This window comes from Apiospora phragmitis, assembly GCF_038363925.1.
Source record: "Apiospora phragmitis strain CBS 135458 chromosome Unknown utg000010l:1.0-9815664.0:1.0-9183399.0, whole genome shotgun sequence".
NCBI lineage: Eukaryota > Fungi > Ascomycota > Sordariomycetes > Amphisphaeriales > Apiosporaceae > Apiospora > Apiospora phragmitis.
The window spans coordinates 4,675,854-4,701,505 of NW_027117409.1; the positions used below are offsets into that span (position 1 = coordinate 4,675,854).

General features: G+C 53.4%; 6 protein-coding genes across 6 annotated transcripts; 2 read left to right on the forward strand and 4 right to left on the reverse strand.

Annotated features, from left to right (window-relative positions):
- Positions 1–1,368: 1,368 nt before the first annotated feature.
- PG994_011192 (uncharacterized protein) lies at positions 1,369–5,035 on the reverse strand (the record flags this gene model as incomplete). The annotated part of the gene is made up of 4 exons (XM_066862601.1): positions 1,369–3,263; positions 3,356–3,914; positions 3,961–4,820; positions 4,870–5,035. 4 exons carry the CDS (start codon positions 5,033–5,035, stop codon positions 1,369–1,371), a joined length of 3,480 nt encoding a protein of 1,159 aa, XP_066711711.1.
- Positions 5,036–5,574: 539 nt separating this feature from the next.
- Positions 5,575–6,810, reverse strand: PG994_011193 (uncharacterized protein; the record flags this gene model as incomplete). Its single annotated transcript, XM_066862602.1, has 6 exons — positions 5,575–5,654; positions 5,707–5,755; positions 5,817–5,917; positions 5,967–6,389; positions 6,445–6,686; positions 6,749–6,810. The coding sequence occupies 6 exons, from the start codon at positions 6,808–6,810 to the stop codon at positions 5,575–5,577; spliced, it is 957 nt and encodes a 318-aa protein (XP_066711712.1).
- A 390-nt stretch (positions 6,811–7,200) lies between these two features.
- On the forward strand, positions 7,201–10,156 carry PG994_011194 (Dip2/Utp12 protein; the record flags this gene model as incomplete). The annotated part of the gene is made up of 2 exons (XM_066862603.1): positions 7,201–7,217; positions 7,285–10,156. The coding sequence occupies 2 exons, from the start codon at positions 7,201–7,203 to the stop codon at positions 10,154–10,156; spliced, it is 2,889 nt and encodes a 962-aa protein (XP_066711713.1).
- Positions 10,157–10,645: 489 nt separating this feature from the next.
- PG994_011195 (acyl-CoA dehydrogenase family member 11) lies at positions 10,646–11,937 on the forward strand (the record flags this gene model as incomplete). Its single annotated transcript, XM_066862604.1, has 2 exons — positions 10,646–10,744; positions 10,855–11,937. 2 exons carry the CDS (start codon positions 10,646–10,648, stop codon positions 11,935–11,937), a joined length of 1,182 nt encoding a protein of 393 aa, XP_066711714.1.
- Positions 11,938–12,993: 1,056 nt separating this feature from the next.
- PG994_011196 (uncharacterized protein) lies at positions 12,994–15,309 on the reverse strand (the record flags this gene model as incomplete). Its single annotated transcript, XM_066862605.1, has 6 exons — positions 12,994–13,275; positions 13,335–13,563; positions 13,609–13,915; positions 14,003–14,377; positions 14,451–14,566; positions 14,645–15,309. 6 exons carry the CDS (start codon positions 15,307–15,309, stop codon positions 12,994–12,996), a joined length of 1,974 nt encoding a protein of 657 aa, XP_066711715.1.
- A 6,918-nt stretch (positions 15,310–22,227) lies between these two features.
- On the reverse strand, positions 22,228–24,843 carry PG994_011197 (Cullin; the record flags this gene model as incomplete). The annotated part of the gene is made up of 1 exon (XM_066862606.1): positions 22,228–24,843. One exon carries the CDS (start codon positions 24,841–24,843, stop codon positions 22,228–22,230), a length of 2,616 nt encoding a protein of 871 aa, XP_066711716.1.
- Between the last annotated feature and the right edge of the window lie 809 nt (positions 24,844–25,652).

Sequence of the window (25,652 nt, forward strand, 5' to 3'; positions counted from 1 at the left end):
TGACATAGCATGTGTAGAGGGCAGCAAACCACGGCGCGAGGCTTGCCGTTCCCAGCGCTCATGCTGTCTTGTCATCCCGACTGCGAGTAGTTCTTGGTGGTGTCTAGCTAAAGCATACCCCATGGACGACTAGCTGGTGATTAGCTCCTCTCGGCTTTGCAAAATAGAGAATTGACGCAGTTTGATTTCCAAGGCTCTATATCTTCTTCCAACGTCGTCATATCTCTGCCGAACTGTGTGCTACCTATGGCGTCAGATATGTCATGTGCGTCGTACAAGACGGGAAGCTGCCTTGTGCTCCGAGTTGATACCAGAAAAGAAGGAGGCGGATTTTGCTCAGCGGGTAGCACCTTGGGGATATGTTTACTAAAGACGGCAATAACTTTCGAAGGCCCTGGTCGTTTTCACTTGTTAGCTATGTGATTGAGCCCTACAACCGGGACAACATGCACATGTTCTGCAACCAAGGGAGGTAAGAAAAACACCTCCCCGGCTTCTCTAGTCGTTTCTTCTTTCTCCCTGTATGTCTGCTGTGTCTAAATGTGATATTATTTTTATGAATTGGCTGCAGATGGAAAACCCGATATCAAACTTCTCGATCCCGTCAGTGCTTCTTGCCATTGCAGCAGCACAGGAAAGAAGACGACAAAGAAACGTAGAGACACTCAAGAAACAGTAACAAGGTGGGAAGCCGACTGGTCCCTTACAGATAGATACGAAGAGCATGTACGAGGATGCCAAGTGAGTAGGGGAGGTTTAGTATCTGTTGCATATGCGGGAGAGACACTGCAGAACATCAGTTGGCCCCTTTCCACTGCCTCCGGTGATTTCTGTTGACACGCGGAATGCTACCAAGTATATGGCTTCTTTCGCTGTAACAATGACAACTGAGCTTTGCATATCTAAGGGGAATGGGAATATATGCAGACGCAAACAAGACTTTATGTAAGAATACCAAACAGGGCCTCGGTTACAGCCTGTTCTGCATGCTCTGCCCTGGGTGATGGACAGGATGGACATGAAGGAGGGTCTGCTGATGCGGCGGAATAAGGCACGGGACATCAAAAGACCAAGTCATATATATGTTGTAATACAATTTGCCTATGAACCGCTATAGATCCGGGAGACTACTGCTTGTTCTTTTTTATCTGTAACTGTACAATAATGACACGACATTCCCATGCTAGCCCGTTGAAAACCCAGGGTCAGAGAACTCCATTGCGATTCGGATCAGGATCTCCCGTGTCTATCCTACCCCTATCCCACCCTCCAAACGTGCCTTTCCCCCCTCCTCCACGCGTGAGGCCATTACCATGCACTTACACAACCACTGATTTGTATGAATATGTATCGAGCGCCCCCCCATGATTACAGGACAATGGCCAATTCATGCCTATCGATCCCCTCCTCGCTTAGGTTGGGATAGTAAGGAATCATGGCGTCGGCCGCCTGCACGTATGCGTCGTTGTACAGGCGCCAGTACGGCTGGCGCACTTTGCGGGCGGGGTGGAAGAGGCCAGCCCAGACGTAGTTCATGACGAGACCCGGGCCCACGGCCATACGGATGGCCTCGATGGCCTCGACGATGCGATCGATGACGTGCGGGCTCGTCTCGAACAAATTGGGGTAGAGCAGGTTGAGCAGATGCACCATGGCATCCTCGCAGCCGAGGCCGACCACGCCCAGGGCAATGTGTTTCACGACAGAGGCGGCCGTCTGTCGGTGCACCTGGTCGCGATCGATCAGGGCGTCCTCGAGCAGAGGCGTGACGGCGTAGACGTAGTCCTTGGCCATCTCGCCAATGTATTCGAACAGGAAAGATAGGGACTTGAGCACACCGTTTTGGACGTTCAGCTCAGGCACACGGTACTCATTCATCAGGGCAGGCAGGACGGTGAAAGGCGCGCACGTCTCGGCCACGATGCCAATAGCTACGGCCGTACACACTCGCGATTGACGCTCCTGCACCCGAAGGTTGTTGAGTAATGTGGCCAACACATCCTGGGGACCGATGGCCTTGGCGATGAAACCGAATGTGTTGTTGGCCGCTCGGCGAATACCCTTCTTGTGCGCCTTCAACATGTCTAGTAATTCGAAGCAGATACGCATCCACTCGCGGGCGTTGACACTTTCGGGACCGCGGTCGGCAATACGGCCAACAAGATCGATGGTGTTTTCTTGTACCTTTTCGTGTCGATTTCGTAGAATAGGGGTCAGGCGAGGAAGCAAGTCCTTGATGGGTGGTTGCATCTGGCTGATACCAACAACAGTAACAATGGATCGTAAGGCACCAAGGATACTTCCCAGGACCTCTGGATACTCCTCACCGAGGTATTCGTAGAGGACAACGCCCAGTTTGCCCATCAAAGCATCCTCGCCACATTGCTTCATCACCATGGCAATCCGGGAGATCAGATCTGCTGCTTGTTGACGCACCGTAGCCGACTTGTTGTTAAGTCTCCACAGGATTGTACTGACGATCTGTGGCAGATAAGGCTTGCATCGGGTGCCTAGTGAGTTGACAACAGTGCCAAAACCATTGAGCATGATGATATCCTCGACGCTTTGCTCCTGGAAGGAGTGGAGGATACCATCGATCAAGCGTTCTTCTAGTCGCTCTCCTATATCTGCCGATCCCAAGCCGGCAACAACCTTTTCGACCGTCTCAACCGTCATCTTGCGGTAGGCCTCGCTTTCATCTTTGAGATTCACCACGATACGCTCAATAATTTCGCTTACACCGACCTTCTGGCCGATGTCCACTGTCGTCTCGACAACTTGTCTATAGTTTCGCTTGTCAAGCGCCATACGGCGCACCCAGAAACTCTTGAAGAACTCGTCCAGCACGTGCTCTTTGAGATATCCCGCCGTGACACCTTCAGTGCCAGCGCACTGTGAGACAACTTTCAAAACAACCTTCTTCATTTCCTCGTCTGGCGACGAAAACTCTCGAAGGAGGATCTCCATGATTTGACTGGTATAGTAGTTGGCATAGTCCTCATCCATGAGAGGAATGATGTAACCGACAGCCTTGAGGAAGCCAGCGAGACCCTTGCCTCGTTGTTTTCGAGCACCAGTCCAAAGGGGGTTGAGGATATCGTCGAAGCTTTCGATACCGTAAGGGTTGGACGCCTCGGCCAGAGCCGCAATGGCCAAACTGGTGACTGTCCGGACCTTGGTCTGCTCGTCATTGAGGTTAGGGCCAATACAGTCAACAAGCCCCTTGAGATGGGGAGGACAGCGCAACCCATCAGAATGGGAATCTGCTGCACGATTTTGACACCAGTATGCCTAGCTTGCCATGACTTCTTGCTGCGGCAGACAGCCCTAAGGAATGGCAGGAGAGCCGGTATACCAAGCGCCGATGCTACTACAGCAAACGCTCGCGCAGTGGTGTTCCGCACGTACTCATCGACGTGATCAATATCTGGTCTCATCGTGCTGATCATGGTGGCGAGACCAGCTGCCTTACTCAGGTTGGAAATGATTTCTCGACCCTCAACCCTGGCATAGTAGTCCTGGTCAATAAGAAGGGGCTCGATAACCACAAGAATCTTGTGGACATAGGGGCGGACCATGTCATCCAGCTTGTACAAGATACGGTCGATAACCTTGACGAGTAAATGCCGCTCTTGATCCTCGAGCGTTTTCTCCATGAGGAGTGGCAGAATCTGGTTGAACAGAGGTCCCGCACCGAACTGTCGCGCATTGTCGGTGAGTTGTCTTAGAGCAGTCTTACGCATAGGAGGTGTACCGTTCTTGACTTTGAGGAGCAGCCTCATTATCTTCCGTTCCTTCAACTCCTCCACACTCAGGGCGTTTTCGTCAGATCCGTCGGTTAGCTTGCCAAAGTAGGCCATGTCTTCGGGCTTGAAGAACTGCAGATCTCCAACTCCAGGAATTTCCTTGGGAATCTGGTTCTGACCGAGTCTTCCACTCTCTGGCTCTTGCATCATGAACCCGCCGTAGTTCGAGGGCAATGGCGTAGCAGCGACTCGGTGGGTGGGGGGCCCGGGTCGGGGCGTATCCCGGTGGCGGCTCAAGAACTTTGTAGCCTTCAGCTTCACCGGGAAGCAGAGCGTCGAGCTCTTCATCGCTGATGGCAGCATTGGGACCAACTATGTCTGTACCAAACGAAGGGGTGGCAGCGCCTGCTTGAGAGGGGTGCATGGGAGTAACCAATCCACTGTTGCCTACCGGTGTAGCAGACGGTGCCTGATCCCATCGCGAACGCTTTTTGGAAGCATCAGTGGCCCCAGGGGCAGACAGAGCTGGGGCCTGATCCCACCTGGATCGCTTTGCTTTGCCATCAGCGGCCTCGGGCGTAGCTTCGTCGACAGCCGTTGAAGACACATCCCATCTCTTCTTCCGCTTGCGGGTCGTAGCGACTTCGGTCGAGCCTGCTTCGGCGTTTTCCTTGTTGCCGTCTTGCAGAGTGGCTTGGTGTTCTTCGCCGTTTGTTCCACCGGCTTCACGCCTCGCTTGGATGGCTTGCCTCACTCGCTCCTCCTCCCTCTCGATCTCTCTCTGTTCCATGATCTCACGGTAGCTGTCGCCATCCTCGGTAGCACCTGCTTGACGGTTCGCTGCGAAGGGATCGGCACGGGTAGGAGTCAAAGTGCGATCGAAGCGGCGCTTTTGATAGTCGGTCTCGCGGTCGACGATTCTGGTGCTCTTCTCCCCACGTCCAGCAAAAGGATCGTCTTCTTCGACTCCATCTCCGTGTGCAAATTCCTCGATCTGGGACTTGGTCGCTGTGTACTGGCCGACTAGGCGCCGCGAATTATCGGCGTCGGCATCTTGCATGTCCTCATCGCCATCTGCGGGGGAGGGAGGTGAGGTAGCCAGCATACTTGTCGCCGCCATCACGAGAATACAGGTCGGTGTCGAAGGATTCCGTCAAACTGGCCTTGGTGGACGTATTGTCGGATCGCTGATTGGAAGGGTCCAAGGTTCGCGAACCCTTCTTAGCTGCGGCGGCTGCGTTGCGCTCTGCCTGGAGCTTTCTAATGGTCTCGAAGTCAGCGTCCGACATTTTGTTATCAGCTTAGCCGCCGTCGGTCATGACCTTTTCCAAGTGGTAATTGATGATGACTGAAGCTGTGATTTGCACAAAGTATTGATGATGTAGAATCGCGACGCGTTGTCTTTTACCTTGGTCTGATCGCGATGAGATGCGTCGAGAATTTGGAAGCTCTGATTAACCTACGGACGCTAGGCGCGAAAAAGGTTTAGTGGATCGATAATCATGTGGCGGGTGGCTGGAGAGCTGGTGGCGGAAGTCCCCCCATTCAATGCATCTTTATTAATCAGCATGGTTTTATGTACATACTGGGAGCTGAAGCCATCACTGCATTACTGTGCTTGTTTTAGCTATGCTGACCAAAAAGGTTGTTGTCGAATTTCACGACGCAACGCACCAACAAGAGAAGAGGGTCAGTTCCATCTACTACGAAGGCCGCAACTAATAGAGGTAATCATGGGGTAGCTTGCTTGTTTGATTTCTTGTACTGTTCCCGATCGCTCGAAGGCTAGACTGCCAACTGGCCGGTTAAGTAGTCTGCTGTACCCTGACTAACCCTGGACCTTGAAGGTTCGCCCACTTGCCGTCTTTCGCTCCTTTTCCTCGTTCTCTGGTCGAGCTCGTCGGAGAACTATGCCGGTTAGCTTTACTAGGCCCCGCACCTGTAGAACATATCAACATACCTTGCAGGAAGTCTGCGGTTCTCCGTCTCATACGCGAATGGATATATGCCTTCATTTCATTAGCACACGATAAAGATAGGATTTCCAAGCATGAGGGAAGCAAATTGTACCTTAGAGGCTTTGATATGGTAGTGGAAGTAGTCTCGGAATGTTTGGATGTGGGAGATGACATCGGGCATCCGTTGAGGTGTCAAGTGGCGAGGGAACAAGACTGAAGTCGTCAGTATAGTCGGAGACAGATTTGGACATGTCCAGCTTACCGAATGTCACATATCCGACTTCTCCGCTGGTGCTGGTCTGAACACCTGGCACACCTTGCAGCTCCAGAGGAGGGTCGTTTCTGAACAGCACCTGGGGCGCATTCTGGATGGCTCTCCGACGGGCGTCTACGAACTCCTGAATGAAAACCTTGCCGAATATGCGATCCGTCTCCTCGCGGAAAACGGTGCTGAAGATAACAGTTACGCGATCGTGACTGGCCTTAACGTAGATAGCTTCCTCTTCGCGGTAATGGATGGCCATGACGTCTCCACCTTCCCGGACACCCTGAGGCGCTTCTTCGGATGTGTACTGGGAAGCGGCCTCTTTGAGTTTGTAGTATTCCTCATAGGCATGCTCGAACGGTGCAGCCATGGCGTTTCGCTTCATCAGGGAGATCTTCTTGATCAATTCATCTCGCTCCTCTGCATCGCCAGTCAATTCCAGCTGTTCGTTTGGACAAAGTTGCTGCTCTCTTACCCTTTTCTGCGGGCAGGTTCTCCAGATCTACCAGGATGGAGAAGTCGTAGCCGATCTCGGGCGGAATGACATACTGGTCGTACTCGCGCTGCAGCACTTGCTCAGCTCCGTATTGGACCAGCTCCTTGAAACATCGAATGTTTATGGAAACGACGATCTTGGTCTTTGTCTCGGGGGTAGAGATGTGGAAGGTGACGCCGTCGAAGTCGGATACAGTCTGGTCGATGGATGCAGGAGGTGCTCTACAGCTTGATTAGGGGGACATACGACAGATGGATTGGACACGATGTACGGTCAGGCTTACCCAGAGAACCTCTCCGTCAAAACGGACTGAATCAGAACGTTCTGGTAGTCCAGCAGAAGCATCTTGATGGCGTTTCGGTCGATAAGCTCCTAAATGCTGGAAGATGAGTTGGGGGGTAGCGGTAGCGACGGCGACAGAGACGATGTCGTCGTCTTGCAGCAGTCAGGGTAGAGCTGGATTGGCCTGAATCCTGAGTCCTTAGTGGGGCAGCGTGTCGGTTGTCGGGTTGCTCTCCTCTCCTCTCAGTGCTCCTCCTGCCTCCTTGCCTGGTTTACGTCGATGTCGGTCAGGTGGGGTTCATTGATTGCTCTTGGGAGGGTCCGTGTGCTGCGACCGATAAGACTTTCTTATCGCAAGATTTCTGAAAAAAGTTCCAATGCGCAAACCGCTCGAGACTCGACCCTCCACTTACACGCGCGAATGTTCTAGTATTTGGGAGCAGCACTGTCACCATGGTCAAATCCTATCTGTAAGTCCTTTAGCTTGCACGGTTTTTCATCCGGAGCCCCTCCTAACACTAAATCTCTTTCGCATAGCAAATACGAGCATTCCAAATCCTTTGGTCTCGTCACCTCGTCGACCTCGAACATATTATGGACGCCGAGTGGTCGCTCGAATACTAGCGCCGGCCAGGCCGTCGCGGCTGCGAATGAGGAGGTGCTCACATGGGATATCAAGAAAGGCGAGCTCCTGAGTCGCTGGCGGGACGGGAACTGCTCAGCACAGGTCACAGCCATTGCGCAAAGTAAAACCGACAAGGACTTGTACGCTGTGGGCTACGAGGACGGCAGCATTCGACTATGGGATAGCAAGATCTCCACCATCATTGTCAGCTTCAATGGACACCGATCCACCATTACCATCCTTGCGTTCGACAAGACAGGAGTACGGTTGGCCAGTGGTTCGAGAGATACAGATGTCATCATCTGGGATTTGGTGGCCGAAGTAGGCCAATTCAAGCTTCGAGGGCATAAGGACCAAGTCACAGGCCTCCAGTTTGTGGAGCCACAGTCCGAAGTCGAGGGCGAAGATGCAGACCAGGCAATGGTCCTTGACGGTTCGTCGGGAGCTACAGACGGATTCCTGATTACCACGGGAAAGGACGCCTTGATCAAGCTTTGGGATTTATCGACACAACACTGCATCGAAACACATATTGCCCAAACCAATGGCGAATGCTGGGCTCTGGGTCTTTCTCCGGATTACAGTGGCTGCGTTACAGCCGGGAACTCGGGCGAATTGAAGGTCTGGGCTTTAGATACGGCCGGGTTAGCAGCTTCGCAGCAGCAAGTCGACGTTCCCCAAAACATCCAGTTCCTCCATGACAAGGGCACCCTGTTCCGAAATGGAAAAGATAAAGCCACGGAGATCATCTTCCATCCCCGACGCGACTACTTCGCCGTCCACGGACCCGAGAAGGCGGTGGAGATATGGAGAATACGGACCGAGGCGGAGATCAAGAAGAGTCTGGCCCGGAAGAAGAAGAGAGAAGAAGAGAAGCTGGCAGCAAAGACCGGTGCTCAGGACGAGGATATGGAGGTTGACGGCGAGGAAGAAGATCTCAGCAAGGCTTCGGTAACAGAGGCTTTCGCACAGCATCTTATTGTTCGGACAGGCGGCAAAGTAAGATCTGTCGACTGGGCCGACAACCATGGGCATAAGGGACTTCAATTACTGGTTGGCACCACCAATAACCAGTTGGAGCTATTCAACATCGCTATCAAGGAAAAGAGCTCGAAAAAGGAGGAGGCGACACCCGACTATACCAGGGCCCTCGCCGTCGAGATGCCGGGTCACCGCGCTGATATACGTTCTTTAGACTTGAGTTCTGATGACAAGATGCTTGCCTCGGCCTCGAATGGGAGCCTCAAGGTGTGGAATGTCAAGACACAGTCCTGTATCAGGACATTCGAATGTGGCTACGCACTATGCTGCGCGTTTCTTCCCGGAGACAAAGTCGTAGTCGTGGGAACGAAGGAAGGAAAACTCGAACTGTTTGACGTTGCATCAGCGACGCTGCTCGACGAAGTATCTGCGCATGATGGTTCCGTTTGGTCACTACAAGTACATCCGGACGGTCGATCCATGGTGTCGGGCAGTGCAGACAAGACGGCCAAGTTCTGGAACTTCAAGATTGTCCAAGAAGAGGTTCTCGGAACAACGCGGACAACTCCTCACTTGAAGCTGGTCCAGTCACGCACTCTGAAAGTTTCCGATGACATTCTCAGTCTCAAGTTCTCGCCAGATGCGAAGTACCTTGCTGTGGCCTTGTTGGATAGCACGGTTAAGGTGTTCTTCACAGACACGCTCAAGTTGTATCTCAACCTCTATGGTCACAAGCTGCCCGTTTTGAACATGGATATCTCGTACGACAGCAAGTTGATCGTCACTTGCTCTGCTGACAAAAACGTTCGCATCTGGGGTCTCGATTTTGGAGACTGCCACAAGGCTCTTTTTGCTCACCAGGATAGTATTCTCCAAGTTGGCTTTGTTCAACACAACCAGGACGGCAACGGTCACCACTTCTTCAGTGCCAGTAAAGATCGCACCATCAAATACTGGGATGGTGACAAGTTCGAGCAAATTCAAAGGATCGATGGTCACCATGGCGAAATCTGGGCCCTGGCGGTTAGTCACAGTGGCAACTTCATTGTCAGCGCCAGTCACGATAGGAGCATCCGTGTCTGGAACGAGACAGACGAGCAGATCTTCCTCGAAGAGGAGCGCGAAAAGGAAATCGAAGAGTTGTACGAAAGTACGCTCACAGCATCTCTCGAGCGTGATCCGGACAATGAAGATGAGAATGCCGAGGTGGCAGCAGCCGGGAAGCAGACGGTGGAAACACTCATGGCTGGTGAGCGTATTGTTGAAGCGCTCGAGCTAGGATTTGCGGACTTGCACGTCATCAAAGACTGGGAGCAAGCGAAGGAGGCCAACCCCAATGCCGTGCCGCCGCAGCGTGACCCCCTGTTCATGGCGTTGGGGGGCATCAGCGCTGAGGAACATGTCATGTCGGTGCTACAGCGTATCAAGGCATCTGCGTTGCACGATGCGTTACTCGTCCTTCCGTTCTCTTCGGTCGAGATGCTCTTCACATTCTTGAACATCTTCGCCATGAGGTCGATGAACATTCCCCTGACGTGTCGGATCTTATTCTTCATGCTCAAGACGCACCACAGCCAAATAGTATCGACCCGACTCATGAGGGTGATGCTCGATACGATACGGGCGAACCTCAGGAGAGCCCTCAAGCGACAAAAGGACGAGATGGGGTACAACATTGCTGCTCTCAAGGTAGTAGGGATGCAGCTGCAAGACCAGAGTGTCAAGAATTATGTCGATGAGAACTGGGACGATGCTGATGAGAGCCACAACGTGAAGAAACGAGCCTTTGTGCACGTATCCTAGCTGGAGAAGAAGAAGAAAAAAGGGAGTTAGCTTGGGTGGTTGCATTTACGAAAGTAGAGATATATGTGTATATACCCTTTATACTTGAACGTTCACAAAGTCGTCTTGCCCCTACTTGAAGACAATCTGGTACCTGTAATGACAAGCGGCTCTTGATTAGGCCTGCCACTAGAGGGCACCAACTAACCCCGCCCCCCGCAAAACTGGAGAACATCACTGAAGATCCCCCGGCTTGCTGGGCAGGCAAGCAGGGTAAGTCACTTACCTCGGCACAACAACTTCATAACCTACAGGCTTGCTGAAGACGACTTCAATCCCAGTCATGGGGCTAGCTGTCTTACAACCTGGACATTCGCATATACTTTGGGCCTTGCCATGATAGCGTCACCCAGCAATTGACTTGTCTGCTTTCCGTTCTGTCGGCCTTCCATCTTTTGCTCTCCAGCAAGCAAGCCAATCCAATCAATCTAGCCTAAGAAGATATATAACATGGCCGGTCGCGTGCGACACCCCATCGACGTCGAGGCGCTCGAGAAGTATATTCGCAAACATGTGCCCGAGATCCAGGTACCGCTGGACGTGAAGCAGGTAAACAAACAAACCCGTCCCCTTTTCGCGACCGAACGAACGAACCGTTTAGGAACTCGGCATCGGCGCAGTCGGCTGACATTCTCTCTTCTTCTTGCTTGATGGTATAGTTCGGCTTCGGCCAGTCCAACCCGACCTACCAGCTCACGTCCCCCGACCGACAACGCTACGTCCTCCGCAAGAAGCCGCCCGGCAAGCTGCTGTCCAAGGCGGCGCACAAGGTCGAGCGCGAGCACCGGATCCTGACGGCGCTGGGCCCGACCGACGTGCCCACGCCCCGGACGTACTGCCTCTGCGAGGACGCCGGCATCATCGGCACGCCCTTCTACATCATGGAGTTCCTCGACGGTCGCATCTTCGAGGACCCGGCCATGCCCGACGCCTCGTCGCCCGCCGAGCGCCGCGCCCTCTGGAAGAGCGCCGTCGACACCCTGGCGCGCCTGCACCGCGTGCGGCCGCGCGACGTCGGGCTCGAGAGCTACGGCAAGAGCAAGGGGTTCTACGACCGCCAGCTCGCGACCTGGCGCCAGATCTGCGAGGCGCAGGCCCGCGCCGTCGACGCCGACACGAAGAAGCCCGTGGGGCAGCTCCCACACTTCGACGAGCTGCTGGCCTTCTTCAGCGGCAGCGGCGGCGGCGGCGACAACGATAGTAAAAGGAAGACGAATCAGCCCCGCGACCGCGGCACTCTGATCCACGGCGACTACAAGATTGACAACCTGGTCTTCCACCGCACCGAGCCGCGCGTCATCGGGATCCTGGACTGGGAGATGAGCACGGTCGGGCACCCGCTCTCGGACCTGGCCAACATCATGCACCCATTCTACATCGCGTCCGGCGACGGCAGTAGCGGCAGCAGCGCGATGCGCCACGCGGGCTCGAGCGAGGCCTTCCTCCCCGGCCGCACCCCGGGCCTGCCGGCGCCCGCGGAGCTCATGGGTTGGTACGCCGCGACGGCGGGCTGGGACCCGCGGCCCGAGATGAACTGGGCCGTCGCCTTCAGCGTGTTCCGCCTCTCGGCCATCTGTCAGGGCATCGCGGCGCGCGTCGCCACGCGCCAGGCCAGCAGCGAGAAGGCCCGCAACCACGCCGAGGCCATGTACCCACTAGCCGAGTTCGCCTGGAGCCTTGTTGAGAAAGAGAAGAAAGGAGGTGGCCAAACTGGCGGCGGCTCTACATTATTCAAACTGTGATGTATATCCATGGCGAGAAACAGGTTCCCACATGAGTTGGAGAAAAGAAGGCTCTGGTAAAGTATACTGGCTCATGTCACACGTAGTCTCAAAGAAAGATGCATATTGGCGTGTTTGGCCAAATTTTCCTCCAATAAAGTCAACCTCTTTTAAGTTGTGTTGCTGCTTCGCTCGTACGGGCAAGGTTGGCAATGTCCTAAACCATGATAGGCCGAGTCCAATCAAGTCACGCGACGCCCCTTGGAGAGAAGTATGACAAGAAGAGACCCATCAAGTATCCAAAAGCTACGCTCAATCTGTATTACTACCTTATTGAGACTATCTCGTCGCTGTGGTGGGCGGAAAATGCAAACCGTGCGCATATCGTTACGATAGAGTCAGCTGCGCAAAACAAATAGGGGTTTGGGTACCAGAATGAGAAAAGATGAATGTCAACGCCTGATGCAAATAAAACCCCCCAACCCATTGAATGATGATCCCCTTCTGTGTGCAAACGAAAATGCATTGCGTGAAAGCCAACCCATTGTTCAGATCGTGATGAGCGCGCGAGTGGGAGAAGACAGAAACAAAATATGACGAAGCTTTCACTTCAACGCCCCGAACTCCTAGCAGAAAGTGTATTTATTGCATGGGAAATCAAATGCAGACCATAATAGGACCATGAAAGGCTTCGTGTGCGGTAGCTGGGTGTGCCACTGCGGGGAAACATCGCACAAGGGGCCGAGAGAGAGGTATCGAGGTCCTCCGTCCCAACACATGGCCGTCGTCAGTAGTTGGTATGGATGGCCATGATGAGCATGGTAAGGAACGTGGTGTGTGACCAATCTATTTGCCGTGAGACATGATCTGGACACGATGCAGATGTCTATTAACGTAAAGAATTGACGGGTACGGGAGAGGACACAGGATCCAGACCACCGCACACCCGTCGTAGCCAATTTGCGAGTTGGAGAGGTTGCCGCTCTTGCAGAGAAAATGATATTTCCTTGATCAAGTGCTGCCTGGATTCCAGTGATGTCTCCAGTATGCACGTCCGCTAGAAGTGTAGATACCATTCTATGGCGACTGCTGGAAGGGAGCCCGGCTGTCAGGACCTTCATCCAAATCAGGGGCTTGGTATCCCCATGGCGATCTCCAATCAGAGCGTAGTGGATAGGTCCCGTTATTCGAGACTTCCGAGGAACCCCTTGAGGGGTGGTGACCTCCGACCTCAGGCCCGGGAAAGGCGGGCGGCGTGTTCAGTTCGAATGCAGGGGTATCTAGAGGCCGGGTCCTGGGCGAAGCACTCGAGAATTGCATCGAGTGCCGCCCTAAGCTAGCATTGTATTGCCTTGCGAACTGCGACACGTGTTAGCCAATCAAGAGTTCAAAGCCAGAATGTCCTGATCATTGCTCACAGGTGGGTTCGGTCCTCCAGATGTAGCAGTGTAGGACATAGGCCTTGTCGAAGGTGGGGAGCCTCTAAAACTACCGTGTCGGGCACGAGTTCTTCGACGGCTGTCGTTAAAATCCGCCGATGGCGAACGGCGGCCCGGGGAAGTTTGCCATGTCGAACGGAAGCTCGACCCATCAGATCTGCGAAATATCGGAGGTTGATCATACAGCTCAGCGAAGCTTTGGAGGTATCTATCAGTGAAATTGTTTAAGCGTAGCGGGTGTTCGGACACTTACTTGAGGGCAGTAACCCGGCCGGGATCCGCAGCGCGATTCTGGGAGCCGGGCTCCCCTCTGGCTTGTCGATGTCCGCCAAAGGCCTGCGACATGTTCCCAAAACCGTGCTGCTGGCGCACGATATGCATCATGGCTTGATGTGAGCGTGGGTGACTGTGCTGGGAGAAACTGGGTTCCGAAGGAACCTTATCTCTGCAGTACGGACAACTATCGGATTCCTCAAACCATTTCTTGATGCAATGATCGCCGAAAATGTGTTTACACTTGGGAAGTCGGAGGGGTGCCTCGTTAACCCCCTCGGGGTTTTCTACGCCAAATTCGTTGTAACATATAATGCAGGCTTGGAAAGGTCAACAGCGGCAACATCGAGCGGAGGAAATCCATAGCAACTTACTTCGTTCGCTATCCGTCAATTCGGACAATTCGACGCTTTGTAAGGACGCTATGGCACCCTTAGATGCCACTCGCTTGCCCGACACAGTACCCCTCAAAAGCTGCTGTGCTCGGATTCTTTCTTCCGACCCCATATATGCCGGCATGAAGCCCATACCGTTGTTGGATGCCACGGCTTCCAGAAACCTGAGCGTTTGTACATCATGCTCAGGATCCGTATCTTCGTCGCTGGACGGTTCTGAGCTAGATGGTTGGAACCTTGGCCTTCTTGAATGTGCTGGATTTGAATGCATCCCTGGGAGATCTCCCATAGGCGGCGATGATGGCTGGGGCGGCGGTTGCTGATGCCTCCCGAATCCCATAGTCACTCGTGCATCTGGAGCTGCAGGTTAGCGTTTGGACCAGACCACTCATAGATTCGTCTTCCTGATATCGCCATAGCAGCCTACCTTCATGCGAATACCGAACGGCCTCGGTATTCCCGCGGTGTTGTTCGCCAGTGTCCGGTCTTGTGCGTAGTGCAGCATCCATATCTGAGGAACTGCTGTTGCCGAATGTATGTGTGCTGCATCAGTTAGTAAGTCATTATCCTTCGGCCAAAACCCACGTAGTGCGATGAGAGTCCATTCCCATGTTAACTAACCTGTGGGGCGCCTGATTTTGCGCCATGGACGAGAAGGGGTGCAAGGCTGGCAATCCAGTAGTACGAGGTACATGCGAGTCGGAACTGTTTCCTTGTGTCGAGAAGCCTTGGCTATGGTGAGCAGGTACCGAGCCTCCGATTCTGTTCAGGCTGGAAATCGTCGGTGGGTGATGGAATGTTGGTGGTGAATGCATCTGGCTGAGTGGGTGAGAGTGCCCACCGTAGCTTTCATGATTGTGCATGCGAGGAGGAATGTGAGAAGGGGTCCCGGGATTGGGATTCGACGCGTCAGGCGAAGGTACGGGCGGGAAACTCGGAGCATACAGAGGAGCCGGTGTTCGAGCGTACGGCGGGTAAAGTGCTGGAGGCCAGCCAAGATGTGGCATTGCCTGCTGTTGATGTGAATATTGGTGTTGCAGCGGTTGCGGCGGTTGCCACCAACTGCCACTGGAGGTGCTTCCGTGAACAGGATCATAATGCGGTCTCCCACTCATTCGAGAAGATGCGCCTAAGCCCTGACTTTGATGTTGCTCTGATGCTGTTGCTGCAGCTGCGGCACGCATCGCAGGACATGGCGAGTGGTGTTGAGGCATCGTGTCCGGTAGTAGGCGTGTTGGCTCCGAAGGTGACCGGTGCATCACGAAATCCATGGCTGAGGGATCCATGGTTGTCGGAGAAGCGTCGAGAGCGGCAGTTTTGGGGGCGGAACCCGACGCTCTCGTATCTGCTGTTGGCGTAGTCGGCCCACGTAACTGAACGGTGTCGTGTAAGTGACTTTATGTCCGTTCCTGTCCCTCGATGGCTTATACGCTCTTTCTGGCCTTCCTCGAGTCTTGCTGGCCGTTGACCTTATTGTTTCCCAAACCAGCCTGTTATTGTGCGAATGGAAGTGCAGGAGATTTGGCGAGATTCAACCTGCGACAGTTTTACTCCAGGCAAAGACGGGGTCTGTCGCACCACACTACCAGGTATTTGGGCGGCGATCACGGATTGAAGGGGAGGGGCTCCCCGGTCGTTTGCCAAGACAAGGCGGGTTAGTCGGCGATAAGAGGTTGGGTTGCAAGCAGCCAGCGTCGACTGAACTGGACTGGACTGGACTGGACTGGACTTGGACGGGACCGACGGAGGGGTAATTTGTGGCCGGCGTACTCTCGCGTGCTTCGATGTCACAATGCTGACTTGGACTGAATCACTAGGAGCGAACGTGATGCCAGCTCAGGACCTGTCATGCACCGCACAAGTCTGTGTGGGGATGCAAGGTCACGAGGATGGACAGGTCTAGGCAATACTGGGATATGGAATTCTTTCTTATTGATACCTTTGGCAGGCTGATTGTGACACAACAATGAGTGTAGAAGTGATCATAGGCGAGGGAGAGGGACAAGTTGAGATGGAGGGGATCGACGTGGAAACCGGATGGTCCAGGCCAGGTCAGAACCACATCAAAGTGAGCGGAGGGGGGCGGGACGAGGAGTGTGGTGATATGATGGACAAGAGGTATCCGGAAGGGAGAAAAAGAGGGAAAGAGGGAGGGTGTGGAGAGAGGGATCAAGAGGAAGAGGGAGTGGGAGAGTGTGAGAGCGTTAGTCAGGTTAACGGATAGGTAGATAGGTAGGTAGATAGGTCAATAGATTCGAGGTAGAAGAAGACGAGGAAAGGTTGGAGTACTTTGAATCAAGGATGGATGGAGGGGAGGTCTCTCTCCTGTCTTCTCGTTCGCTCGCACTCTCCCTTAGCCTTGGGCAAGTAAGGAAGAAGAGAAGTAAGTGACAGCCCGGGAGTGGTTGGCGAACTTTAGTCGCTCTGGATTACTCTGCTAGGACAAGGACAGCCAGCCTGCGACTGAGCGGAGAGAGACGGAGAGAGGGAACATGGACGGAGACCAAATAGATGAGACCATAGACACCTATTGCAAGTAACATGTATTTTGTCAAGCAAGTCTCAGTCGGGCGTATCTACCCGCAAATAAGATGCCCAGAGCCGGAGCCAGAGCGACAGCCAAAGTTTGGACTGGTAGGTAGTTTCAAGCAGGTCGGCCCAGTAGAGAATAGGTGGTAGTGTAAGAGGCAGACAAGTTAGGTACTAAGTGAGGGGTGCGAAGAGCAAGAGCCATAGCTAGAGCCAGAGCCAGAGCGAGAGCCAGAGCGAAGGAGCAGAGTTCCCGGCCTGGGTGGGCTTGATGTAAGAACGTCTGTCTGTCTGGTACATTGCACATTACATGCCCCCATGCATACAGTAAAGTACGTCTTGTACGTACGTACGTACGTACATGCAAGGATGCCGAAAGGGCTATGAAAAGTACATGTCGTCCATCCTCAAGGGTTTCTCGCCTTTCATGCCTGGCCCTGCCTTGCTACTAGTAGTAGGACGTAGGTATGTAGTGATTGATCATTGACCGGTCCCATGAAGAGAGGGAGTCTGCCCTGGGGTCCCGGGTCCAAAAAAACAAAACAAAAAAGGCGGCGTTTACAACCACAGGGAAATGGGGCACCAAACAACATAAGTTAGGCTTTCTAGCAACTCTGGGCATGTTACTTGCCTTATCAGCAGCCGGCCGTATTGTCAGTGCCAATACGGTGCACAACTGGAACATGGCATGTTGGCTTGATGGCTAAAGTGCATGCTAAAAAATGGGTGCACATTCATTCCAAAAAGGACCGTACAGGGGAGCATGGGAATGCATGAGTGGGCGAGGAGGGGTGAGCGAGCAAGCAGCAGGACGGACGCGATGCTTGCTTTGCTTTGCTTTGGAGTTGGAATGCGCCCAAGAAAGTTGTTGGTTTTCCTTCACCCCTCCTCGACTCCAGTGCCGGTGCAAGTCCCAGTCCCCAGTGGTCATGTCCTGACTTTTTAGTCTCGTGCGTCGGTTTCGAGCCCAGCCCATCACCGAGCGGTAATGATGAGCAAATGAGAAGAAACGGAGGCGTTTGGAGGGACAGCACAAGCAGAAAAGACTGCCTGAATGGTCCGTCATACTCGTCTCGGCCAATGCAACGGAACCCATGTGACAAGAACCAAAAAAGAAGTGGAAGATAAGAGGCCAAACACACTTGTGGCTGCTGGCCCTTTTTTGCTCCACGGACCCCTCGTCTGGCCTGGTTTGGTGCATGATACGGATACTGCAAATGTATTGTGTGCCTGGCCTGAACCACCAACAGCCGAAAAGCCGTTATTAGTATTATCATCATCATCATTATCGTTATTACATGGCGACATATATAACACATCAACAGCAGCACCCGGCATGCTTCATCGCCATGGGCGAGAGGACCCCCGTTTAGGCGTCTTTTCAGGGTGTACTTGTCATTGGCTCACCGGCTACCCTCAGCTTTAGGTATTGCAAAGAGCGGGATGGGATGCCCTTGTCAACTATGAGCAACAACCAAAAAAGTGGTCTTCAGACTGGTAATCCGCATAAGCTTGCAACAGGCCGTATTCAGTTCACACCTAGTGGTGGCCATGCTTTTCCGCCATCTTTCTGCTACCTACTTGGCCGGGCTCCTTTATTCAGCCGCCCAAGGCAGGCGCATACGAGCATCCAGATTGCTGAATCCCAGGGTAGGCCGCATGCAGTTGATGGGAAACGGTGGGGGAGGAGAAATGAAGCTGCGTCGTCCCGGGTCGTCATCCTGAACCACGAAACGCTTCATCTTGATGACCCAGTCGTAGGACGGTCAGGTCATATATGAGCCGGTCCGGTCATTTCAATTTCAGGCTCGCCCAGCTAGGTCACTTGCTTCTCATTTAGTAGGACTTGGTTGTATGACTTGGGTTACGAGAAAGCAAGAGAAGTAACGACGTACGTAGTAGTACGTGTATTCAGCTCAACGGCTTAATCTGGGAGCCCCAGCAAGATTGAATGAATTGGCTAACATGGGCATCGGAAACATACCGCACCACCCTGCCGCCACCACCACCACCACATCCAAATAGCCAGAAGAGCAATGTGCTCCGGGTGGCCACCGGGCTGGTCGCTCGCCTATCGGCCACCACAAGATAACTCAGATTCTCCATTAGATCTGACTCATTCTCCATGCGACTCGTCGATTTCTTTCCTTCTTTTCTCCTCTTCCTGACAATACTTGGCAGCCTGTCTGCCTCTGCCTCCGCCTCTGCTTCTGAACCGGACTCACCGGGTTGCCTTGTGCATTGGTTTGTTGCTGAGACCGACTGACTGACTTGCGGTCTCGGACTGGAGTTTGGCTACATGTTGTGCTGGGTGACTTTCATATTTATTCCCATATGGGAGTCCGAGTCCGGAAGCTATCAGGTCAGGCAGGTGATTTGAACCAACTCTTAACTCAACTTCAGAGTCAGAGTCAAGCCGACACCGAGGAAGTAAGTACATGCGTGCGCAGGCTGCTCTTCGTTCGTTCTCAATCGGCTTCGGGTCTTATCCGATAAGGCAGAGCGACCCGGCCTGCTTGGTCTTGACGCAGTCGGGCAAATGTAAAAAACGATGCTTACCTGGCTGGACCTGGCCTGACCGTCCGTGACTCCGTGGCACCTTGACGGCCTCTACTGTGCTTTGACGTTGCGTTACGACTACGCCTCATAATAATCCAGGCCAGCGAAACTGACGAAACTTGGCATCGGGGAAAACTATTCGGAGGGGGGGTGTGTTCGTCTTTACCTCTTATGCATAAGTTCTCATCATCATGAGACTCGTTCTTTTTTTTATACTCCACCAACAAGATGCCAGCCTTGGGCGATGCCAATGCTAATTCCATCAAACGTAATACGTTACTATCACTGTAGTATTCATTCGCCAGAAGCTGCCAAGTTGAGTCGGTGCTCGAGAGTTGATTGGAGGATTCGGAAGTCGGGCCTTGTGGTTCTTGGAAGGTTTCTCGTCCATGAAACACGGCCACTGGTCAACCACTGGACTGATCGACCCCAGGGTTGACAGTATCCGTACATGTACCGACATACTTAGTTGCCTTACACACAGAAAGTTGTTATTCTAGTCAGTTATATCATCTTGGTTGGACTGGTTGATTCATGGATGTCGCAACTTCTGGCCGAGTCGGGAGGGCGCTCCTCAACAACTCTAACAAAGCAAGTGTGTGTATTTATTCGGTGGAATGTCCACCTCGTTTCGTTATATGACACAGAGTCGATCTCACTTCAGACTCTATCCTACCCCGGAACTGTCGGCATCTACAGGTCACCTATTCTCTCAATGTGTATGCAATTCGCCAACAAACACCCCAACAGCTACCGCCGCAAGCATCGTCACTTGAAATTCCATTGTCGGAGCGGGGACCGACCTGCTAACCCTGGAAGTGGGAATCAACCTAAGCATGCAATCAAGGGCCGCCGAGCAACATCCCAACCTGAACATTGTCCGACCCTACACACGAGAGAGACACACACAGCATTCCTCCCGGCCAAGATACATAGTTATTTTTGCGTCAACTTTGTTGACTAATGGACTATGAATTCCTTAAACAGCGTTTGTATTCGCTTTTTTCCCCCTTCCTTGTCTCCAAGCCACACCCACACCTCCTTGCTTGGGGAGGCAGAAATCCAGGAAAAGAAAAGAATCCCGGGCAGATGCTGCGTACAAAGGGACCCCTACACCGCATCCCTCGCTCCATCACAACCCCCGCCCTGTATCTATATGGCCATGATAACCGGCTTTGCATACCACTGATCATACGCTCTAACTCGACTGCGACCCAACGACAGCTCCTCTGGCTAACGGTAGCATCTTTCATGCGATCGAAGAGCCCCCCCCAAAATTGCAGGCTTACTTACCTGTCGCATGGCACTATGGTATCGTTGCTCTTCAACCGACCATTGCACAGGACCCGTCCATTCTGCGCCACCAGGACTACGTAAGTACCTACTCTGTGCCGTTTTCACTATTGAATTACTATATTAGCAACGTAGTCAACCGCCAGCCTTGTCGATAGTTGGAACCCTTGACCCTGCGGTCTGTCCTCAAGAGATGACATATCCCTTAACTCAAAGACCCAGTCTGGCAATTCAAGACGACTCGAGTGTGGTTGCAAATAAGGAAGTTGTGTCTCGTAATTTTCAACTGTACCAGATGATATTCCGTAATGTCCCCGGATGCCGTGTGCCATCAAATCGCTGGCGATACACTACTTGTGCGTCTTTATCTGGAGCCGTGCACTGCCAGGTCTCTTTCTCTAGCCCGTGTAATCTGTAAGCACCCCATCGAGGCTGAAAGACAGCGTGGTGGAATCAGAATCTGGAAGCATGATGAAGAAAACCACCGCGGGTGTCTCCCTAAGAAGCGATTGTCGTAGCCATAAAGAATCCCCCCCTCCCCGGTGAACAACAGACCGGCTAATGCTAGGCAGAACAACTATATTCATAACTACCACCGTTCGGGGGCTGAGGTTCTCTCTGGTGGTTATCGTTGGCTTATTCTACAGATGGCTTGGATATCTGGGCTCTCGAAGTGCAGGTATCTAGTCCATAACGAGATGAAACTACTCACCATGTTCAAGATCTATGGTATTTGCAAGTCTGCTTCTTGCTAACACACACGTAGTTGACAGAGTGCGGCTCCGAAATGGGACACCAGGCTCGACAACAAGGTGAGGAGGAAACGGGATAGTATGCAGATCGTATCTACCACATACTGTATATATGCCCCCAGAGACGACAAACTATCAGCATATCGTGCGGTTCTTTCTAGTTAGGTCAAAATGCCTCCCGGTACGTGCATCCAGGTAGGTAGATTTACGAGACTCGCCTTACGGCGTAGGCTGTCTCTACCTATTCGCTCCCTTCTCACCTAGGTATAACCAACGAACGTGTTATGGGAAACACACTCTTAATTAAATTCTGGCTATACGATACGCATGTAGACTTGGACATGTGAAGAGGGATTGATGTCGGCGCTCTGCCTCACGGAGATGTAGCTCTCGGCTCTCTTACCTCCCTCGCAACCGATGCTGTTGCCGCCCATAAAGACGCGGTACACTTGGCTAGCTCGCCCACTTCCCCCGTTAATGACATTGATACTTGCTGGGGAGACCCAATCGGCAATAGGACACTGCCGGGAAGACGAAAAATAAGCGCCTTACAACCATAAGCCCCAGTGGCATGATGACAGAGAAAAGTCTTCAGAAGGCCTTCGACGGCTACCTCATAATCGCAGTCACCCATCACTCATGAGATTATGTAACTACACACCTCTCGCCCTCACCTCTTCCTGCAGTATCGGGAGTAATCATGTGGTATCAACAAAGGCATACAACACATAGCAACGGCCCAGTCTAATGTGGAGAAGGCGCCCAGCCAGGCAGGGTGGTCGTCTTTCTGCTACAGCACTCACTCGTCTGACTAGCTTCCCCTAAGGGGGGCGTTGCTCCGAATGTATCGTAATGTTGTTCTCGTTTCTCATGCTTATTTCCTAACCACGATGCTCTACTTGACATGATCAAACCCTGGACCGCAAGGGGGCACCGTGGGCCTTGTTCTGGCTTTCATTCGTTACAAACGATACACGAGCCCCCCAGTATCTATAGCCGCGTCGTCCGACCTTAAGAATGGACCGCCCCATAGGGCGCATACAAGCTGCCCAAGTCTGTTTCTTCATTCATTTACTTCTTGATGAGTTTGTACTTGCCGCCAGCGAGCTCCAACTCGCCATCCGCGATCTTGTCGCCGAGGAACTCCTGCAGCTCCTCATTGCTCCAGGGAAACCCGTCGGCAATGAGCATCTTCATCATCATGGCGATCTGGCCCAGCGGCATGGCCGGGCTCGAGTTTGTCAGCATGCCCACGATGAACTGCCAGTACACCTGCCGCTTCTCCTTCTCCTTGTCGCTCATGCCGCTCGGCTTGGCCTTGCGCGGCGTCGGGGCGGCCGCGTGGGAGCCCCTGGCGCCCGCCGACGAGGCTTTGTTCTCGGACGCCAGCTGCTGCTCGGCGGGCTCCAGCCGCTCCATCACCTCGTACTCGTCGCTAGGGAGCTTGCGGAGCACCTGCTTCCTCTCCCAAAACCGGAGAGCGGCGGCGAGGAGGTCCTCGTCTATCTGCAGATGCATCCACAGATCCTCGAAAGTCCAGCTTGGACTTCTCCCACTGACAGCATGCTCACTAAAGGCACTGATGACAGCGGCTTCGTATGTCTGGACCTCTTCGCTGATGGTGCGATCTTCGAGCTCCAGTTCCACCTTGGCCTGGCCCAGGTGGTTGAGCCATTTGAGGGTACGTGTGGGCTTCAGGTGCTGGAAGATGGTCTCGTACATCTTCTGCATGTCCACAATGTCTTCGGGCACCACGAAACGCTCCTCGCCCATATCGGGCCAATACAGCCGCGAGAGGATCTTGGTATGGATCGTCCAATCATGCCTGACCTTGTCAGGATGGTTGACCGCGCCTCGGTGTATGACCCCGTCGAGTCTCTTGGAGTCCTGAATGTCCTTGATCATTACGTCACATGCTTGCAGCGACGACTCGCCAAAGCGCTTCTTGAGCAAGTCTAGGACCACGACTTCTTGCTCGAAGCCCACCTGGTCGGAGAGGAGCCGTTCGCCAATGATGTTCTGAAATTCCTTGATGAAGACCTCCGGCGAGCCCAATGCACCAATGAGCGTGCCGATAACATCTTCCGATTTACGTCGCTTGTAATTCAACCCAGCATCTATGGGTGGCGGAACCCAACTAAGGTCATCCCATTCGTCATCTTGACGCTCGCTGCGGCTTTGATTTGGATCATGAAGCAACTCTACCAACTCGACAAGCTTAACCGTGCGTGCTTCTGCTAAGGTTTCCTTGGGGCTCGAGAGCAGACTTGTGACAATGATGCGCACAGTGTCTTCCCGAGTGCATAGGTAAAGTTGGAGGGAGTAAGCTACGCGATCCAGCAGCACTCTAGAGTGATCCAGCTTCTGGAAAGTCCTGATCATGGAAATGTACGTGCGTAAAATGTCAAGCGTGGACCGGCCCGGATGCAACAGACGCTTCTGTAGTGCGCAAGAGAAGGCATCTGTCAGCTGGAGACGCCTTCGCGGGGTGGTGACAGCGTATCGCAGATCTTCTACACCCCCCTCGCTGTCTGGCCAGTTCATGACGATGTCAAAGAGTTCGGTGATTCGCAATGCCGCCAGTCGGCCAATGGCGATTTCTTTCCACTTTTCGACATCGGTCCAAGAGACTTGCACATTGCCCAGTTGATTGGTGACTTCGACAGCTAGCCTAGCATAGCGATCTTCTATCCAGGCCATCAGTTGCTCTACACAGCGTGGTCTAGGGTGCACCGCATATGCGTCTGTGCTCTTCTCCCACACGCCTGCGAACGACTTGTACAGATAGGTAATCATCAACTCGTTGAGTATCTCGGCAAAGAGAATCTGGAACCTCTCGCCAGCTAGTCCGATTTTGTAGAGGGATTCCACAAGCTGTAGCACTTCTCGTCTTGCCTCCTCCACTGCGGCCGACCCCTGGACCCCTTGTTGCTGGGCCTTTGGCGTCCCGTCAACTCCGAGCACCGTAGCCATCAATCGCCCCAGAACAGACCTCAGGGCTGCCACGAGTGGGTTGGACACCGAGTTGCCCACGATTGCGTGGAGGTCGCAGCGGAACTTTGAGAGGGCGGTGTCCGCGGCGTCGTGCTCCATGCCGCGCAGGACGAGGGTCAGTCCGAATACGTACTGCCTGTGCGCAGCTTCCAGAGTCCGCATGCTTCCGAGGAGCACCTGGGTCTGGTCCGCGTGGCTGTCGCAGATGGAAAGCAGCGGCACAACATGGTTGACGAAGTGCAGCCTCACCTGCTGCGTGTGCCAGGAGAGGATGTCCTCGGTGTGCGTTGCTAGGGGCAGGCGCCCGGCCGGGTCGAGGATGTCGTGCAGCGCACTCATGAACAAGCCGTCATCATCGTCACTATCTTGCGGGCTCGGCAAAGGCCCGAAGGAATCCTCGGCTGTCACAGATGGTGGAAGGGCGATGCGTGAAGTTACGGCGTGCCAGGAGCGGTCAAAGCGCGTCTGGTCACTCGCATGGGGATTGTCCGGAGAGAAGGGCAAACGCGGCTCCTGGGAAGAGGGCACATGGGCGTGCTTCTGCGGAGTGGATGCCAGCGGCCCCCCAAAAGACTGTCCGGGCTCCCAGTATCCGAGGGATGGAGTGGATGTAGGTGTTGGCTGCGAGAAGCTCGTGTGGAAGACTGACTGGAATACGCGGCGCTTGGCCGCGTTCCATTTGGTGTCTGCCATTTATGTTTTCCGGCCAAGAGTGTTGCGAGGCAGCCAACACATCATGAAGATGTCGGCAAGTAGTCCCGGGGTTTTAGCGGAAACTTCTTGCGTTTAATTATTTGGGTTTCGCCTTCTTCCTCTCCTTTCACCTGTGCACAATACAATGCTCAAGGCTTGTCGTCGGCGTTTAGATGTCGATGCTTCAATCTTGCTCACTGAAGCGTTGTTGTTGGGGCGACCATTTTGGGCAAGCGGTGAATGACCGGTTACTGCGTCAATCTAGCGCCGCTTGTCCGCGCGCGTCTATTAGCCCAGGCCATCTCCATTCCACGCGGCAATTAAACGAGTACTTAAGGAGTACTACCTATGTACCTACTTAGTAGATCCGGCTCGATGGAGCCTGCAAACCGACATGACTTAACTGCTTAGCATACCAGAATTGAACAAACTCCTTTTCAATACCGTGAAAGCCGCCGAATGGGATGATCTTCATCATTATACACGGCACAGTTGATTGACAATCTCGGCGTTGAGCAGTCCCGGCGGCACAGGGGAGCGCGTCTACAGTACCTTCCAGAGTGGGCCGGCCTATGGTCTGAGCTCAAGTTTACTTTTCTGCTAGCTCCAGGGCAGGCTGCAGCTTTCGAAGCACTCCACCGGTTGGATGAATCCGGCGTGCCGGTAGACCCGATGGAATGGTGCATGGGACGGTGGGATAAAGGCAAAATATATTGGGGGGGAGACCTTGCTGCTGGGTACGCTGTATGTACTCCCGGGTACTTCGTGCTGAGAGAAGGATCCTTGACCGGAAGGGGAGGGTTCACTTT